General features: G+C 54.4%; 1 protein-coding gene across 1 annotated transcript in view; it reads right to left on the reverse strand.

The window, feature by feature from the left end:
* Positions 1–15,692: 15,692 nt before the first annotated feature.
* BHLHE40 (basic helix-loop-helix family member e40) overlaps positions 15,693–19,869 on the reverse strand; it is a 9,363-nt gene continuing 5,186 nt past the window's right edge. Inside the window, exons 3-5 of the mRNA XM_026075003.1 lie at positions 19,217–19,324; positions 18,327–18,450; positions 15,693–17,220 (exon numbers count right to left, since the gene is read on the reverse strand). Coding sequence (XP_025930788.1) covers positions 16,367–17,220; positions 18,327–18,450; positions 19,217–19,324 — 1,086 coding nt within the window. The 3' untranslated portion in view covers positions 15,693–16,366. The remainder of the gene's footprint in view (positions 17,221–18,326; positions 18,451–19,216; positions 19,325–19,869) is intronic.

The raw sequence follows: 19,869 nt of genomic DNA on the forward strand, positions 1-19,869 counted from the left end.
CCCGCGCCATCTTGCGTAACGGTTTCCTGTGAGGAAGCGGGAGGCTGCGCTGAACGCGTGATATATCGCGTCAAATATCGCGTCAAATATCGCCTCGTGCGGGCGCTTAGGAGTGGCCGAAACTGGAGGGCGGCCTGCGCGGCTCGCCACGGTGGGACTGGCCCTTCTCGGGAAGTGTCGGCCCAGACACGTGGCGTTTTTATCGAGGAGTTTATTGCAAGCTTTATTGTAATAGCCCGGGCAGGACAGGCGGGCACTGGGAATCACCTGACTTTGCGGAACAGAGTGAAAAAGCAAACCAGTGCACGTACCTGCGTTATTTTTTTAAAAGCAAAGCTGATAGGACTCGTAATATTTCACAGGCTAGACAGCTTTATTTGCATAATAAATTTCACACCTTCCCCAAACGATCCGGCCTTGCCCCCGAGAGATGCCGCAGAGGATCCCAGTGCACGTATCACCCATAAACCCCCCTATCGCTAACTCTCCTGGGGCTAAACGCTGGCATTGGCTGCGTGAGGCCGGGGCAGGAGGGACAGTAGTTGAGCAAATAAAGATTTACGGGGGGGGGGGGAAGGAAAATCATGAGGAGTCTAAAAGCTGCCTGAGGAACATTTCCCCTTCTTTAGTTGAAGTACGATCTTTTTTCCCTGGGGCTGTGGCAGAAACGCTTTCCTGACTCCAGTGGCTCGTCTCTGCGAGGAAGCATGACGTGTGGGGTACGGGACAGGGTTTGCAGCTTGTCGGGATGCGGGAACCGCTTTTAAACGCAGGCAGACGCTAACGCCATGACCGCAGCCGGCAGGTAGCCCCACGGCTGCGGACAGGGACTGCCGGGGCCCAGCACCGCACCGTGCCGTCCCCAGGCCCGGCGGCACCGCAGCTCCCCGCTACCCTCCAGTGGCTAAATGTCATAGCGTGATCCTCAAACACGTGAGAATATCGCCTTTAAAAGCCGAGCCCAGCCATATCCCAAGCGGAAACGGCCAGCGACACCCGGCTCCTGCACGGCTCGTGCTCAGGCCTCTTCTTCCCTCACGTTTGGATCCCCACATCGCTAGAATTAATGGGGAAAATGCAGCCGCAGTGCTCACACATCACGAGCACGGATTTTACCGCTGGCAGACATAGGTACAACATGCCAGAAATGTAACGGGCATATCCCAGTAGCGTCAGCATTAATATCGACAGAAATCTCCCTGGAAAAGAAACCGCTCGCCCTGACCTCCTGTTGAAGCGTGGGGCGCTCACCAGCCTTCCGGGGGAGGCAAAATAGTGTTCGTTTTGGATATTACGTTCTTCAAGGATCCAGCATCCTATATCATTCTTCATTAAGTGTTTGTTGGTTAAAGCACAGGAGAGGAATCTCTGCATGCGCTTCTTTCTGACTGTGGTTTGCTCACGTATAAGTTGATGAAGATTTCGCAGGAGCTAAAAGCTGTGGTGTGTCAATGCGCTCAGATTACAGACCCAGCCGAGAGCCAGTCTGAGCGGTCAGTTCCTTCCATAGATGCAGATCATTATTTGGCAGATAAAAGTGTCCTGAGGTGCATACACATTGTAGTACACTCTGAAAACAGATGTGGAACGGGCAAAAGCACATCTTATACAGCAATCATGTTTTCCATGAGGTGATAAATGAATATTTCACTCCTGGGAGCAAATCCAATTTCCTTATTCAACCGCTGGAACAAAATAGTGTGAGAAGCACTGAGTACTTCTGTAGCTGAAAACAACATGATTCCCCCTGTCTATTCCAGTATTGTAAAGATATCACAGAGATTTCTGTGTGTATTGCAAACTCTGCATAGAAGAAGGCTCTTCTCCTCTGTGGCATGATTTTCAGGCAATCGACTTTGTGATTTATTACCAGCTGCTTCCAGAGCCAGCAAATGGGGATGTTATGTCTGTTCTCTCCAGCCACCGAGTATTTCAGGCATTTGCACGTTCTCATATGTCAGTGTTTAAACACTATGAGTATTTCTCCCAATAAAATCCTGCTATAATATATAGCATAACAAAAGATGTGCAATTGTGTTTAAACTCAAAGGAAGGATAAGATTCATTATCTCAAGTTAATAGTATGTTCTCAGTATTCATCTCAAATTACAGGACTCTCCAAATTTCCCCTCACAGTGATCAGAAAGGCCGCAGTGAGCACTGCTCTTGTTACATAATTTTATGGACTGCTCCATACAGGGTTTCTCAGGCCTTTAGACTTCGACTTTGCCCCCTCATTTCCATCGTCAGCAGTCTGCATATGCACCCTGGGAATCTTTGCACTCATTACTGCAGCAGTGCAGAGTGCTTAGAGCAATGCAATTACTGTTGCTGTGGCTTGCAGGATATTTCTGGTATCTGAGGAGGACCTGTCTGCAGATGGCCACATTAGAAGAAAACAGCACGTAAAAACAGGAGTCAGATCATCAGTTTCTCTGTCTAGACATTTCCTGGAAATTCCCTGGAGGTTACAAAACACAAAAGGAGAACCGCTGGACTCACACGTTGTTATAATAAATAAGCCCGGATATATTTAGGATACATACACAGTTGGGTTGACATTTATTTAAATTACAAAGTACCTAAATTACCAAACTTCCGTAATCATGTGAAATGGTATATTGCTATATCCTCCATTGAACCATAAAAGTTTATAATGTTTGGATAATGCAAGAAAAAATATTCTAAAACTCCTATTAAGGACAAAAGCTTCAGGTTTTTCCATGCCTGTTCATGAAAACATTGACATCACAGAAGGTAACACAGAAGATTTAATCAGTATTATATGGTGTCAGATTAGTACTAATCAGTAGGTGATGTGCACACATGTGTATATGGGAATATTCTAACTCACCTGGCAAACTTGTGGTCACAAGTCATTTCAGTAAGCTGCGTTTGCATCTTCACCGCTAAAAGCCCTCCTTCGCCATCACTGCCAGAAGGAAATTTTGTAAGTCACACTGCACTATTTTCCTGAGCCAACGGATAAGGATGAGGGGCCCAAATCTACTCCCATAGACCAGTGTCAAACAGGACCAAGAAAGCAAACAGAACTAAACCGGCGTAAAACCACCACGGGGACTGCACACGAGGGCGCAACAGCCTGCAGTCAGCTCTGCCAGCGCATCAGTGGGACCCACGCTAAATCTATCACTGGCCCTTTAGCAGCTTGGCAGCTCCCCTGACCTTGCTGGCAGAGCGGTATTAATTGGTTTCTCTCTGCATACTGTCGCGCAGGAGGAATTATAAGCACTGCACACAGGGAAAAAAGCTCCTTCCCGCCCACGTCTGCTGCAGGGATGGCAGTGAGCTGGGCTGCGCAGGTCGGCGCGTGGCCTGTCGTGGAAGGCACCTGCTCTGAAATGACCCTACACCCCAGCCTGGAAATTAGGAATTTCACAGCTCCCCAGTGGTAGGGAAGGTATTTTCCCAACCCAAAACATGGCTTCTCTTTGTATCCATAAAAAGCCAACTAATATACTCCCTCCAAATAAGCTGTGATATGAACTATGCTTTGAAAGGTCTTAATCCATTTTATGGTTCATTAACTCAGAAAATTTCATACCCGTGGTTAGCAGTATCAAAGAGGAGGCAATGCCTGGCACCAATTAGTTCTAATAAGGAGCTAAACTGTGTGCGGATTTCTGAGTCTGTCATTAGTATGAGAAAATAGGATGGGTCCTCTCAAAGTAGAATATCTTACTGGACGTTTCTTTAATTTGCCTTCAGCTAAAGACTACTCCCACTAACTGATGCCTGTGAAGAAACTAATTGATCTGATTAGCTACAGAACCGTGCTGTGGGACACTTTCTTCTCCTGCTGAATAAGGAACCATGATAAAATAATAGCATCAATATTATTATGTGGTTTTGCATTTCTTCTTATTCATATTTCATACTTTAAGAAGGCAAATGTGTGCCTTATTTGTGCCTTCAATTCATTTTTGACACTAATTTTCTTTCAAGAAGGGTTGAGACGGCCATTTGTAAAAAGGCTTCAGAACTGATGGTGCCTTACAGACCAGGCATCCTCATTCCTCCGTATCAGAGGACAGAGAAACTCTCTGAACTCGCAAAGCTAATGAAGAGATAATTTTGCCTATCGAGCGGCTCTGCTTAGGGAATCTTGCTTCTCAACACCGGTAGGTGGTGTCTGGATCCAGTTTTGCATTTTCAAGTCCCAGTTAAAAGACTAGCAAGAGAAAAAAACAGGCGGGCGATGGCACACGAGATACGTGTCATCCTCGTGCTATGACTGCTCAGAGGAAATGGGCATGGAAATCAGATTAGCAGTCACCGTCCCCTTTCCCCAGTCACACGTCACTACGGCAGCAGCTTGAGCCTGACACACGGGTAATCCCAGCGCAGGTAAATCAGTCCTGCACGTGCAAACTCCTGCCCTGGGTTAACTGCCATCCCAGCCTCAATTTTGGATTTAAATCCTTTTTTCTCGACTCCGTGGCGCTTCAAGACCCCTTACTCAGACCACGGTGGCTAGTGAAAGCCAAGCCACGTCAGATCAGATAGCTTTTCCCCCTTCGCACGGCAGATCTATGTTCGGGTCAACCGTCATTCTCCTGTTAAGATAGGCAAGAGTCATTTCTCTTCCTACACTACTGCCTTTTATCAAAGAAACAGCTAAGAGATGGACATTAAAGCTGTAACGAGATGGTGCCTAAATCTAACACAAAGCCTCTAACACCTACTACTTCCAGTCATGTTGCGGGGCAGTGGCCTGGGTCTCCCCATCATTTTTTGAGGGGGGGGGGGGAGACTTTGGGGTACTGCCACTGTATAAATACCCAATAAAGAAACTAAAGCTGGGTGCATTCGCAGACTGCAGGTTTTCCAGCTCTCTAAGGGGACACTGGATCTCGCAGGAGAGCCCAGGTGAAAATCCTCATGCTGCTCATGCCACCGAGATGGTGTCGGATTTGCTGCGAGGAATTACCTTCCATACACCTCCTTCACCTCCTAGCAGAGCAGGCTCAAAACGTGGCAGCTCAGAAGCTGTCAGGCTGTAAGATTTTCCATCTCTGACAATGAAAATATAACTGATGGCAGTGGTTTTAGCGTTTTGATTCAGTGGATCTTGGCAAGCCCTTTGCAGCGTGAGCTGCTGCATGCAAGCGATGACCTTCAGGAACGCAGGAGTCTCCCCGTGGCAAGGCGGCAGCAGCATGAATCAGCAGAAGAGAGAGGGGAAAAAATGATGGCAAAAAAGGAGCCTGCTGTTAGCAATAAGTTTAAAAAAAAAAAAAGTTTCCTTCTGGTCCTCCAGTCAGATTTATTAGCAGAGACCTTGGCACTTGCACAGACCCCTGCGCAAAAGCCAGGCCCACGCTTGCAGATTTATTGCACAGTCAGGACCTCCGCCAGCTGAGACACAACATTTCACCCTTTCTATAATTTAGATTTAAAACCCCAAAAGGCACAAAGCCATTCTTCCAGTGTTCAGGCTAAGCAGAAACCGTCTCAGAGTGAGCCTCTGAGAGAAGGCTCGGGTTTCTATAGGTGTTCGAGTCCCACCGATGCCGGGTGGTGTTCTGCACCTAGGCACCCTTAAACATATCGGCCCTCGGCGCTACCTGGGCTAAAACCAGCTTTGCGAGCAGCATCGGGGTGCTGAGCCTGCGTGCGCAGGTGTGCTCCCACGTCTCCAGCCACGCCGCGTCCCTGGGCAGCACCGGTTTGCCCACCACCAGGGCCACCGAGCCCCTCGAGCCGCCGCGACGCCCGGCCAGGCTGCCCTCCCCGCGGCCTCCCTGACCTCCTCGCCGCCCGGATGCGCTTGCATTTCCYGGCAGCTGTCAGGGAGCCGCCGCCGTGCCTTCCTGTCACGGGCAGCGGGATTGCGTCCGCACGCGTTAAACTCGGTGCCAGTTTCCGCGAAGGCCTCGGTGACCCCGTGCGAGAGCCTGCGACCGGGCAGCGCGTGAGCCCCAGGCTGCGCATCGGCGACGTCTCCCCTCACCGCTCTCCTGCAGGCACCGGCAAACCAGGGCTGACGTGCTTTCTTTGCACATTTATTTCCTCTTTTCTCTCGCCCCCGTTTTCTGCCTGGCTGGCGGGTGGTTTTGTGCTTTTGCTTGGCTTTTCCAGCAGAGGGGGATGCAACCTCATCGGAGCCGTCCTCCTCCCACAGGGCCTTCAGCCAGATGCTCTCACTCGTCCTCATCCTCGCCCTCATCCGAGGGCTCGTGGAGCGCATGGCCCGCGGGTGCCCGCGCCCACGCCCGGTGCTCCCTGGCCACACAGGCACTGCCATGCGATCCCACAGATCTTTTTTATTGCAAGTAATAAAGCCAAAGGCAGGGATTCGCTCTGCGATAAGCGGCTAATGAAAGATGAACGAACGGGAGCAGCGACGCGCTGTCCACGTGTCAGCTCCAGCCTCCATAGCGTGGACATCCTCTTCTTTTTTTTTTTTCTTTTTTAGTGTTGTCATGAGCAAGGGCGGGATAATCCCGGGAACGGGGTGTCGCTTTGGAACGAGGCAGAGGGACGCTTATTGCCAGCTGCAGTGGCTGTATGACGTCCAGAAGGACAAGGCAGGCCCATATAATGCTTTTTAATCAGTCAAATCCAAAGTGCTTCACGAAGCATCGTCCTGTAGAGCCAGGGAAGCTGAGGAAAGACAAGAGAGGTCCCTTGCCCGGGGTGAGCTGGTGGGCGATCAGAGCCGGGAAGAGATCCCGGGTTTGGGGAGCTGCAGCTTCATTCGCAGGCCAAACACTATGGAGCGATGCACAAGGAGGGTCGGCTTTTGCTCAGGTACCACCAGGGCAGGGGTGTCTCTCTGCCGCGGTCTCTGTGCACAGCACCGAGGAGAGCCCGCCTGCGTCTGGCCCTGGCAGCACGGAGAGGGTCGGACTTGCCCCGCGTGCAAGGTGAGGGCACAAACATCATGTCTCAGGTACGAACACCCTCATGGGAACAAAGTTGGTTACACTGATTTACCCCAGCCAGACACTTGACTCGTTGCCCCAGTGCCTAGCAGGAGTCCAAAACTGAACAGCTTTCCTGGAGGAACTTCATGCCAATGCTGAAACCATTTCTTCCAAGGGTTTGATTCGAAGCGGAGAACCAGAATCCTTGCTGAGGCCAGCTTTTGGGAAGAAGTCTCCTTTGCATCGGCTCCTCAGTGCTCTGGTCCTGTCCCTGCTGTCCTGTGCCGTCCCCTCTGGATGCGACGCTCCTGGGTGTCATTTCCCAAGCGTGCTCCTCTGGGGAAGCAGGGCGCCCCGCTGCGCTCCAAGGTTTTGCCTATTAATGCTCGTCCTTCCAGCTACACAGTTATTTTCTACTTGGCTAAATCATCTGAAAATAGAAATAGTCTGCAGCCATCCTAGTCCTTCCTGCTTTACATGCATGAGCAAGAAAGGGAATTTAGGATTTCACTGTAACGCCATACACAAAAGCCTGCTGGGGAGTATCGCTCTGATTAGCTTTAATTCTACAACCAAGCAAACAAGGAATAATAAAAATAAGGGAGAGTGCGGCGTGTGGCCTCTGCGCCACGCTGCTCCCCGGCTCCTCGGAAGATCTGCTGGGCTGCTCGCGGCCCTCATCGATGGCGTATTTGTGCACAGCACGATAACTGGTAGGTTTTTATCCTCTTTTAATAATGAGAAACTGAAGCACAGGGGCAATCTAGTGGTTTGCTCACAATCACATCAGAAAGCTTCGATTCCATTTAGCATTAAACCAACCCAGAGACTGACCTGGAGGCCTCCCCTTAATGTGGCGTTACCCTTACAGGCAGGTGAACACCTCGGACATTTCGACACGCAATACGGAGAACGACAAAGCCATAACGGTTTCATAACTGCAAACAACACACGATCCCAGCTTTCAGTAGTCTGAGATGGAAAAAAATTTGATTTAGATCTGGGAATTAAATTAGCAAAAGGGATGAAAAAGAAAAATACCTCACATCCAAGCATGCATCTTTGGCAGAATTCGTCACTGGAAAAAAAGATGAGGATGTGAGTTTTGCTGCACTGTGTGATGGACTGATCCAAAGGCTTTGCTCACAGCTCCCTGGGCTTGGAGGATTTGGTGCAGATCCAGATTGCACATTTCCATGGGGCCCTTCCCATTCGGATCGGAGGCAGGAGGGTCCAGTTTCCCTGCAGAGGCCTTGCCCCTTCTCTCCGTGCACACTGTCCATCCCTTGCTTTGTCTTTTCTCAATTTGAGTCTTGATATGGGGCCAAAGCAGCCTCTCAGCACCTACAGGTCTTGGTTCTCCTTGGGCACAGGGTGCTCCAATCCTGAAAAACAGGGCTAGTGTTTAGCATGAGTATCCATGTATGGATTTTTATAAACTTCATCCCAAATAAAGCCCATCCCAAGTAAAGCTGCGGGTGCTCAGAAGTCACGTTTAAAGACAGGAGAACATGGGGGAGAGACGGTGCGAATCAGTGGTGACGGGTATGATCCTTCTTCCCACCCCACCACGCTACGTGAGCACCGCTCGCATGCCTCACACGGCTCAGATCCCACCGTCACACTTGTCCATCAGGCAGATCTTGCTTTATTAGACTAAAACACAAGGGTATTAGCAAAACTGCATGTTTCCTTCGCCCCGTGCTCTATATAAGCGACGAAACACATACACCACAGCCCCCACCGCAGGGAGTTCCCAGCGGCAGCGCCCGGCATCTSCTCTCCCTTCGGCAGTATGGAAAGGAGGAAAATTGGTGGGCGTCTGCCAAAACTGGCGCCTCCACCTCTCCTTCCGCAAAGTCTGGGTGACTCCAGCTGAAAGGCGAGGTGTACGGCCCGGCCCCGGGCTCAGTGAATTAGCCCACGGGCTAATTAGCCCTGGGCTCTGCCGGCTGAGCAAGTCCGTGTGTCTGATCTGCCCAAACGCTTCCCGGCGCTCAGCCCCGCCGGGGCACGGGACGGGGAGCGGGCTGGTCAGAGCCGAGGCATTCCCGCGGTTTTGCCGGCCGCCTCCGGCCTGCCCTGCCCGTCACCCCGGCCTCAGGGCTGCTCCGAAGCCTGCTGAAAGAGAAAGGAAGGAAAGGGAGCGTTAAGGCAGCGCTTGATGTACGTGAGATAAGCGCCTGCATGTAGCAACTGGCAATGGAGGGCGGCTGGCACGGCTGGGGAGACGGTGCCTCGTGCTGCGCAGGGCGCGGGGCCGTCGGAAGGGCTCGGCACCGGCTGGGCTGCTAACGAGGGCTGCAGGCTGCAGTCACGGCGGCCTGCGTCCTATTTCTCAGGAGGCAGGAAGGAAGGAAGGAAGGAAGGAAGGACACGTGAAAAAGAAAAACAGCAGTAAATGACCCGGCTGCATCCTTTTTTTTTTTTTTTTTTTCCCGTAACCCTTCTGGCCTTGCAAACAGGAACTTCGTTTGAGACTAAAAATAAAACACGACGCCTGTTTAACGCTGCAGCCGGGCGCTTCCAGCGGTGCTGCTGGGCTGCAGCCCCCTTCTGCGCGCAGCCCCCGCCAGGCGCGGTAGGAAAGTGCCTGGCTTTGCATTTGCTATATTTACATATCAGCGGCTATCGGGAGGACAGGGCGTCCCGGGGGATCTGCAATAGGATACGCCGCGCTCTGCATCTCCCGTGCCGCTGCAGACGGGGACGGGGCCCTGCGGCCTGGCAGCCGCGCGCAAGCCCCTTCCCGCTTCRGCAGAGGACGTGGAGCAGGAGGGCTGGGGGGCGGCGGAGGGGGGGGCTATAACTTAAAGAAGTCCGGGCTGGCGCTCGAGGCCGCTGGAGCGTGCTGAGTGCCCGGCCGCCGCGGCCCTACGCGCCTTTCTCACGCGCTGGGCGTAGCTGCCTCCCGCGCATCGCTCCACCTCAATTTCGAGCCGCCTCGGCTCGCGCAGGGAGTGGTTTCCAAGCATTCAGCTCGCCCCTATCTTATCCAGGCCGGTTTCCTTTACGAGCTGCACCCACGGCAGGGCCCGAGCTCGAGATGCAAACCCAAACAAAGCGGCGGCAGCGCTTCCCATCGCCGCCGGGCTGGCCCCGAGCGGGCGCGGGCTGAGTCAGGAGCGCCATAAAGGAAAGTGAAATAGATCCACCCCGCGCCGGCGATAGGATCAGGGCAGATTAGCAGCCTTGGAGCAGGCTCAAGGGTCAGCATAAATCTTTAATCTTTGCAAAGTCCCGGAGACTCCCTCCCCTGCGCCCGGTCTCACATGCCTGCGCACCAGGCATGACTAAACAGCTCGCCGCGGGGACGGCGGGCGCGTCAGAAACTCCCGCCTGGTTTTGGTTTGCAAAACAGAACAATAAYGCCGCTGTCTCTTCTTTAAACGTGAGAACTTCCCCGGGCAGGCGGGGACCGCGGCCCCCGCGCGGCGTGCGCCTGGCTGCCGGGGCGGCTGCCCCACGCTGGCCCCGGGGGGTCTTTGCCGACCGACCCCTTTCGCTTCTCCCCGGTCTGATGCCAAAACGCTCGGCTACGTAACGCCGCCGGCCGGGAGCTGAGCGCATCAACCCGGCGAGGCCAAGCCGCCCATCCCGGCCGGCAGGGACGGCAGGGCTTCCCCAGTGCCCTGCCCGGGGCAGGCACGCCGCGGAGGGGGGGGGAAAAAGCCCCAAAAGCCCTGGCCTAGTTCGTGCTTCGCTGTGCCRGCCCCAGGCTCGACGGATGTGGTTTAGTGGTCAGCGCACAAGACAGCGAAYGAAAGAAAAAGAAAAAAATTCCTTTGATTTAACCCGGGGGGGGGGGGCTGCGCTCGCTCTTCCTGCGGCCACGGGAGAAGCACACGCGGGAAAATCCTGCGAAAAATCCTGTGGGAGCCGGCGTGAGCTCTGCTCCGTGATCTGCACGGCACCGGCTGTGGGAACAGCTCGGGATGCATCGGGATGCGCTCGGCAACACAGTACACCCAGCACGTGTTAGGATGCGGCTGTGTGAGCCTATAGGTCGCGTTTCATCCCAAATCCCACCAGTTTCATGACGACACGTGTTAATGCCACGCGATCACCGCCGGTATGAAACATTACCCTGCCGCGCACCAGTCGATAGCTGAAGCAAAGCTGTACGGGCAGGTTTCCCGCTGCAGCGTGGTGACGGCCCTGGGGAAGGCCCTTGACCTAGGTATAACCCTAGCGATGAGCTGGTGCCGAGACTAGAAATAAGAGCTAAACCTTCCATCGGCTTCTCGGATCCGCACTCCCGCTGCGTGTAGGCAACGCCCTGCGAAGGTGCAAGCACCAGCTCTGTGCATAGCCCGTGACGAGGGTGAGCAATACTTCGGGCCTTGCCATTTGCATACGCATCCGCGCTTGCACGCGGGCACCTCTCTGGCCTTTCTTGCAGCCGCCGCTGAGAGCAGCCCTGCAGCACGGCTGCTCCGAGAGCTGCTGCGCGCAGGGCAGGAGACAGCTGCAGCGGCGTCGCAGGCTGCAGGAAAGCCGAGGCTGCGTCGCGGGCGGAAAAACCCGTCCCCCATCCCTGCGCGACAGCTCCGGCCGGGGCAGGCCGTGAGCCCAGGCAGCGGCTTTGTCGCCGGTGTCGCCCCGAGCTGCTGCTCGGAAGAGGCTAGAGTGGCATCGCATCCCGAAAACGAAATGAGACACCGAGGTCAGGTGAGCAGGTAGCATCAGCCGCTGCCGGCAAGCCCGAGCCTGCCGGGGCCTCGGCCAGCACGGCGCTGCCGACCGGGTCTCGTGGCAGGTGCCTGCGTCCTCCAGCGAGCGGCAAAGCACACCGGCCTCCACCCGGGCACGCGAAATCGGACCCTCGATTCCCTAGGCAGCCGCCGGGAGCGCAGGGCCCCGGGAAGGGGTCGAGAGTGGGGCTGTGGAGCAGCCCGAGCCGAAACAGCGGCTCTGCGGCCGGGGCCGGTGCTGCCGGCCAGGAACGTGCCACGACATCGTGTGTCTCATCTCAAAGCCTCATCTGCGCTAGGACACGGTTCAAGGGATCTYGCAGCGCCGGCGCCTGTAAACACGCGGCACTCGCAGCCCCGCAAGCCGGGCGCCCCCCGGACCCCCTGGCGCTCCCGGGGGCTCGCTCCGCAACAGGCCCCCTAAGGAAAACGGGATCCTTAAAAAAAGAAAAAAAAAAGGCAAAAAATGTGCGTCACTGCAGATTATTTTAGGCCCTGGCCCATGCATAATGCAAACAAGCAGCTCCCGGGGCGCATGCCTGCAAAAACCGGCCCAGCCCGTAGCGCTCGCTTACAGCGGCTTTCCAAACAGGTGGTGAAAAGCTAAAATTATGAGCGTCTCTCTGTCCTCGCCGGGGTTAGGAAGGGTCCTCGCCTTCAGGAAGGCGCCTGTTTTGCCTCTGCAGCGCTGGTATAAAACGGGATGGGGACATTAAAAAAAAATTCAGGAGCCCTTATTTCCTTTGGGGACAATCCTGCCTTGCTATTTCCCAGCCCGTGCTCAGCATCCCTGCAGGCCCCTTCGGTCTGGGTCTGACCGGGCTGCTCCCTCGGAGTCGCATTTCGGCCGCGCTGACTTTTATTTCTTTCCTTTTTTTAAAAAAAAAATCATTGTGTCTTCCTCGCCTGACTTCAGGGAGTTGCTCGGGAAGCCCTATTTATGGGTTGAAACGCTGCTGAAAGAGTTATTGCCATGTTATTCAGCTGTCGTGCCAAGCCCGCGCGGGGCTCGGGTTTCTGCTGAAAGGGTGCCAGGCACGTCTTTTTCCAGGAACCGGCAGCCGTATTTAGCCTCCGGCTGCACATGAAAGACTGCAGTCGGAAACGTGACATTGTGTCAACAGCGGAGGCAGGTCAGAGCTGGGTGAGACCATGAAAACAAGTCCGGGGAACTCAGCACACCCCGTCTGCGCCGCGCCGTGCCGGCCCCCCCCCCGCCTCAGCCTGGTTTTGGGCTCGTTTTTAAGGGGAACGGGCTGCAGCGAAACACAGGGAGCGCGGGAAAGTGGCGCGGGCACCGCATGTGCCCATTTTACAGACAGGCACACTGAGGGACGGCGGCCGTCGCTCGCTGGGGGTGAGGGAGGGCGGGCACGGAGCGGGGGGCTGCGCGCGTCTCCGCGTCCTCCCACCGCGAGACGGGGCGGTCGAGAAGACGGAGACGGAGCCGCGGGGTCTGAAACGCTGCTGTGCCGAGCGCGGTTCTCGGGCTGGGAATAACCGAGTTGCCTCCTGCGAGCTCAGTATTCAGCCCTAATTAAAACAAACACCAAATAAATGTCAGGATGCACGGAGTCCCCGAATAAATAAATACAAGCAGACTTGTATTTTAGCGCAGCACGACTTAGTCTGATCTAACGTTAACTTTAATCAAAGAGCTGCCCCTTGGCACCTGCTTTTCCCAAGCAGCCCCAGCCGGACGGTGAAAATCTCGGAGCTCTGAGTAAATTCATTAGGAAAGGTCCTGACATCCGCGTCTGCTGTGGTGCGAAAGGGACCCGCAGGGGGCCAGGACTGGGCTGCCGGGGGGGGCGCAAAGCAGTCGACCCCGGGATCCCTTCAGCAGCGTGTCCGACCTGCCCTTCCCAGTGGCCGGGATGTCGCCCTGGGGCTCCCGGGATCCCTGCCCGGCCAGGATGAGGCGACCCTTCGTGCCCACGAGCACGATCCTGCAGGAAAACTGCGGCGGGGGGCCTCAGTTCGCGGCACAGGTCCCCAGCAGCTCCCCACCGCGGATGCAAGAGCGCACGTGCTGCTGCTGCACGGAGAGGAGAAAACGAATGCACATGGCCCGGAGAGGACAACGAATGCACTTGGCCCGGAGAGGACAACAAATGCACTTGGCCTGGAGAGGACAACAAATGCACATGGCCTGGAGAGGACAACAAATGCACATGGCCTGGAGAGGACAACGAATGCACTTGGCCCAGAGAGGACAACGAATGCACTTGGCCTGGAGAGGACAACGAATGCACATGGCCTGGAGAGGACAACAAATGCACTTGGCCTGGAGAGGACAACAAATGCACATGGCCTGGAGAGGACAACGAATGCACTTGGCCCAGAGAGGACAACGAATGCACATGGCCTGGAGAGGACAACGAATGCACTTGGCCCGGAGAGGACAACGAATGCATTTGGCTGGAGAGGCCAACGAATGCGCATGGTCTGGAGAGGACAACGAATGCTCATGGTCCCGAGAGGACAACGAACGCGCATGGCCCGGAGAGGAGGCCATTCCAGGCAACGCGTTTCTCCCACCTCTGGCTCTCTGGGCCATGGGGGTTTTTTGCGCTGGAGTTCAGAAGGTGCCAAGAGACGAAGAGCAGCGACGGGTTGTCCAAACCACCCAAGCCGCTCTTCCCTTCCCATCGTGGGCTTCACACTGTCTCATCTGCTTACAACAGCGACCGCAGAGTTAAAACAGGCAGGAGCGGCTTTCCTTAGGCACAAACAGGGCCCAAAGAGTCCAAAATTAAGTACAAACCCCGTTGGGTTCACCCAACGTTGCGCGTTACCCTAATGGATGTGGAAACTAAACCTCCGCGGCAGAATTAGCAGGAACAAGCCTTTCCGCTGGCAGCAACAGCAGGATCCTGAGCTGCCCTTGGGCGTCGATTGCAAAGAGCCTGCGAGAGGAGCGGGAAGAGCCCGGCTCGCCTGCGGCACGCTGCTGCTGCTGCTGCCCATCGATTGCTGCATCAGACCATAAGAAATGACCCTGATCAATTATTTAAAAGCACGGGAGGCAAACCCTTATCTTCCACAGGAAAAGAATTATTTTATTAAGTATTTTTAAACAACTACTTAACATTTACTCAAGATAAAAATATGTACAATATCCCACCTTGAAGAAGGCTCCAAAATATAAACACTGTACCTCTCCCTAGAGAAAAACAAAAAAAAATTCTTCTCTTCAAAAAAAGGACAACCCCCAAAACAAGAATACATTCATATTTCTCACTTCTTTATGCTCAAGTAGTTATACAAATAATAGACATCTGAAACGTTTTACCTTTTAATATATTTATATAATATATATATTTATAACAGGATTTTACAAATAAAGGCAACAACTGTATACCAAAAAAAACAAAAACCAACAACAAAATAAACGTTAGAACACAATCTGCAATCAAGCATAGTGCATCTCAACAGCTGGTGCAAGGGGAGAATGAAATGAGAATCCATACAACATTTATCCTGGACACGAGTTCTCCAAACTGGTAAGGAAAGAAATAGCACTGCATTTGGCAGTGAGGTTTTTGTGTTTTGTTTTTGTGTTTTGTTTTTTTTTTTGTTTTAAGCCAAATCGGACGTACTGCTTATCCGCGGTGCAAAGACGCCCGCTGTTCTAAGATTTAATGCGGCAAGCGTCAAAATCCTCACCCCGTTTATTGGGAACAGTGATGTGGGCCAGAGTTTGCCCAGGAGACCGAGGACGGCGGGCGCCGGGGCCGCGGGGACGAGGCTCCCGCCGACACCCCAGCCTTGCGTTTTTCGAAGGCACTGACGGGGGCACATCCAGCGGGTGCAACGCTGTTGACTTCAGCTGAACTGCTCCCCCTTACCCGAAGCTCTCGATCCGACCCGAGTCGGGAAACAGCTGGTTACCGGCGACTCCCCCCCCTAAAGCGACTCTTGAATCCTCTGATCCCGAACGCGCTCGGCCCGGAGGAACTGTACGGCAGCGCTGCAGGAGAGGCCTGGAGTCAGGTGCGACAAGCAAAGTGATCCGGGGGAGATCTTCTCCCCTGCCCGGCCCAAACTAGCAGCTCAAGTTACAGGAAGGGGCGCATGTTAATTTATTTATTAGATGTACGCCATGTAAAGCTTCCAAGCAGCATCTACGTTTTATTTATTAAAAAATAAAATAAAATAATATATATATATATATATCAGCAAAGGTGTGGAGAGAAACCCGTCTTAAATCTACCTGAACCACTGACTGTGCATTACCAACCAGTGCCTGCTACTCTGCTCGTTTGACGTTTTTAGTGAAGCAACACCAAAACCTGGGCTGCTTTGCGCCTGTGCGCGCGTGCGACTCGAACGCTGGCAGCGGGGCGGGCGCCGAATCCATCCGGCCCCGACGCCTGGTGCAGGGCTGGTGCTTCAAAAGCCCTTAGAAGAAGTACCGTGTTTTCAAATTCACAGACCCTAAAAACCTAAATCTGCCTAATGGAATATTTTTCACAGCTTTTAAATATAATCCGAGCTGACCAAGTCAGCCGTCGTTGTGTAGATGCGGAGAGGGAAGGAGGGAAGGAGTAAAGCACAAAACCCTTTTTTTTTTGCTTTTCCTTTTGGAAACGCTTGTGAAGAGCTAAGCTGGGTGCGTCCTTCACCCTTCTCCAAGCTACCTGACAAGTCAGAGAAAAGGGGATTTAGCTTCCTATGCGCAGTGCACCTCGTCCCCACACCTCAGTCCAGCCAATATATAAAAGTGAGACAGTCTCAAACTTAAAACAAAAAAAAAAAAAGAAAGAAGTCACACTGTGCTTAGTCTTTGGTTTCCAAGTTCAAAGGAGGGATCTGCTTCAAGGCTTGAAGCAGCGCCGAGGAGTCGATGGGGGAATGGGCCGGCAGCGGGGAAGGGAGTCTCTGGGGCATCAGCAGCGGCGGGGAGATTTTGTCGGGGTTCATAAAGCCCGTGAGCGCCGCGGCGGAGGCCGGCAGGCTGGGGTACAAGACGGGGACGGACGCCGGGTACCAGCACTTCTCCAGCATGGGCAGGTAGGCGGTGGCGGACGGCGGGATCAGGTAGAAAGGCAGGCACAGGGGCGGCTGGTGCGCGTGCGGGCCCAGGAAGCCGCTCGCGGAGCCGATGGCGTCGCTGCCGAAAGGGCCTTCGTCTTCGGGCGTCTCCAGCCGGGTCCTTTTGGCCGGCGGGTCCTCAGTCTCTTGCTTAATAGAGCTTATTCTCTCCTGCACGGTATATTTGAGCTCTGCGTCCTTTTTAAAATACTGCTGCTCGGATTTGGAGTCGCTTTTCTCCAACTCCCCCCCGTACCCGCTGTCCGTGTCCGTATCGCTGCCGCTCTGCTCGCCGCCGGCGTGGGCGAACGTCCTCTGTATCACCGGCACGCAGTTTTTCCCGTGCCCCTCGGCCGCGSAGCCCGACTTCTCCTTCGAGTCGGCCGCCTTGGCGGTGCCGTCGGGGGGCCGGCGGCCGGCAGYGGCGCCCGGCAGCGCCTCGGAGGCCAGGCGGTGCAGGTGGCCCGCCAGCTGCGAGCACTTCAGCTCCTTGCCGCTCTCGTGCTTCGCCAGGTATTGCAGCATTTCCTTGGCGCACATCTGGAAACCGGATCGAAACATTTCCTGGCTGGAGTCGAGGTTTCGCGACGGCAGGTCACCTGGGGAAAACATTAACAGAAAGAAATTAAAAATTAACAGCGCGCTAAATAGTTCCACTACTGTCTCCGAGGCACCCTGCGGAGGGGAAACTTTGCCTCCGCGTTAAACTTCTGTTGCAAGACAGCCAAGCAGGTGAACCTGATGGTCAACCTGAATTTCATGTGCCCTCCCCTGATTTACRCACGTACAGGCATGCGTTTTCATTTTCACATCCACCCGTCAGCTTTTACATGTGAATTTCAAATTTATTTTTTATTCCTAAGTCTCCTGTACACGGCAACTTTAACATGTGTGCAAGTATGGAGAAACAGAAGTGAGTCCACCTGGTACCTTCTCAGGGAAAAAAAATCAGTTTGAAAGCTAGATCGCAACCTGCTCCTTTACCACCAGAAAGAGCCCTTGGAGCAATTTTACTCTCCATCAGCTCCAGAAACCTAGAGGCAATTTTGCTTCAGCTTTAGGACTTTGGCTTTAAGCTCTACTGCACACCCTGTGGCTATTAAAGCAGAGGAAATCTCTTTAGAAAAGCTAGGTTTTACTTTAGCAGATTCACGTGAGTGTCACATGCGGAAACAGGAGAAGGAAGTGCATGTAAAGCAAGATAAGCTGGCAGACCTGGTCCCCCTTCGCCTGCAGAACACCGGCTAACCAGCCTAGAAAGAAGCCTGGAAAAGGTGTGTATAAAAAAAAGCAGATGTTTTCATATTTTGAGGGGGGGGRAAAAAAAAAAAAAAAGGATTTGTTCCAAAGCTCATGAATGTGAATAGAGAGAGTCTGATGCCTTTGGAAAGAAAGCAAAACTGAGCTTTAAATAAAACCAGCAATGTTCAAATTAATTTTAAAACAAATTCCCAGCACAGTCTGAACTGACCAAACCGAGAAATGAAAAGCGTCTTTTTTCCTGAGGACTCATAAGCAAAGTGAGAGAGAACGAAGGTGATTAAGAGAAAGAACGGCGCCTTCCTCCTCCTCCTCCTCCTCCCTGCCCTGGAGCCAAGCGCCACAGCAGCATCTCGGCGGCGCTGAGCGCGAGCGCCCCGAGCGCGCGCAGGCAGGCAGGCAGGCAGGCTCGCTCGCTCGTGCGCGGCGCCCTTGGGACGCTCACCAGCTTGCAAGCCGTTCTGCAGCGCGATGATCTTCTGCTGCTGCTGCTCGATGAGATTGGTCAGCGCCTTCACGTGCTTCAGGGTGAGCTCGAGAACCACCGCCTTCTCCAAGTGCCCCAGCGTCTGAAAGCAAAGGGACAGGTCGGTGGCGGTGGTGGCGGCGGCGGCCGCGCGGGAAGCAGCCTGCGGGGGCTTCTCGCGCTGCCGGAGGGACCGGCGCAGTCCGGAGACAAGGCTGGCACGGCAGTGCCCTCGCTCCGGAGACCCCCCCCTTCCCTTGAACAGCACGGCAAAGCTATTTTCTATAATCTGGGAATAAACGCATTCAAAAGCRGCCCGCAGAAAAAGCGAGCGTCATATCTTACGGGTATTTCGGGACCGGCCGCATAGCTCAAAGGAAAGTATTTTATTTATCTGTCCCGCTGCCCCTGCCGGCGCTGGAGCTCAGCACGGGCACCCGGCCGCAGGGTCTCCTCCGCGGGGCGCAGGAACGCCATTCCCAGGGCCGGGAGAGCGCCCGGCTCCCGGGAAAGTTCGGGTCTGCCTCGGGCGCAGAGTCACGAGGAGGCGCGTGAAACGTTTCAGCGGATCGCAGGGGAAAAACCCCAACCCTCACTTAAACGACAGGGAAAAAAAGAAAAAAAAAAAAAAAGAGAAAGAAGGCAGCCCAGAAGGACCGCTTTCACGAGAGCTTTTCCTTCAACGCGGCGGCACGCACCCCCTGGGCGGGACGAGCCGCACCGGGGGGAAAAACCCTGCGGGCGGGTGGGAGGGTGGCGGAGGCAGCGGCGCCCACACGTGTCCGCGGCGGGGGCCCCGCTCCACGGCACGGCACAGCACCTGCACGCATGCACGCACGCAGCCGGCCCCGCGCCGGGTCGTCACTTACCGTAAGTTTGAGGTGTTCTGGCAGCAGGTCCTTCAGCTGGGCGATGCACTCGTTGATCCGGTCGCGTCTCTTCTTCTCTATCAGCCTGTGCGGCAGCTTGTAAGTCTCCTGCGGAGCAGAGGGCAGAGGGGGCTTCAGCGCGCCGCAGCCCCCGCCCCGGGGTCACCCCCAGCACCACGCTGGGACCCGCAGGGGGAGGCGCTGACCCAAAGCGCCCCAAACCTGCCGGCTTTGCAAAGCACGCTGCGCGGCAGGGCTTAGGAGGATCGTCGTTACTATCATTTTATCTTTTTTCCAGGAGAATCATTAAAGTAACACAAGCACGCTAATGCAAAGTAATGCGAGCACACTAACGCATGCACGCTAACGCAAAGTAATGCGAGCACACTACTGCAAAGCAATGCACGCACACTAGTGCACGCACACGAATGCAAAGCAATGCGAGCACACTAGTGCGAGCACAATAGTGCAAAGCAATGCACGCACACCAGTGCACGCACACGAGTGCGCAGCAATGCGAGCTCTCCCACCTCCCAGCGCCGGTCTCAAGGATGGGGAGAGCAGGTTTCGGGCGGTCTCGGCGCAGGAACTTTAACCCGCAGCGGGGCTACAGGAGGGCGCAAGGGGAGCAAAGGGAGAGCCCCCCCCACCCC

Source organism: Apteryx rowi, unplaced genomic scaffold, assembly GCF_003343035.1.
Source record: "Apteryx rowi isolate R43461 unplaced genomic scaffold, aptRow1 scaffold_4, whole genome shotgun sequence".
Lineage (NCBI taxonomy): Eukaryota > Metazoa > Chordata > Aves > Apterygiformes > Apterygidae > Apteryx > Apteryx rowi.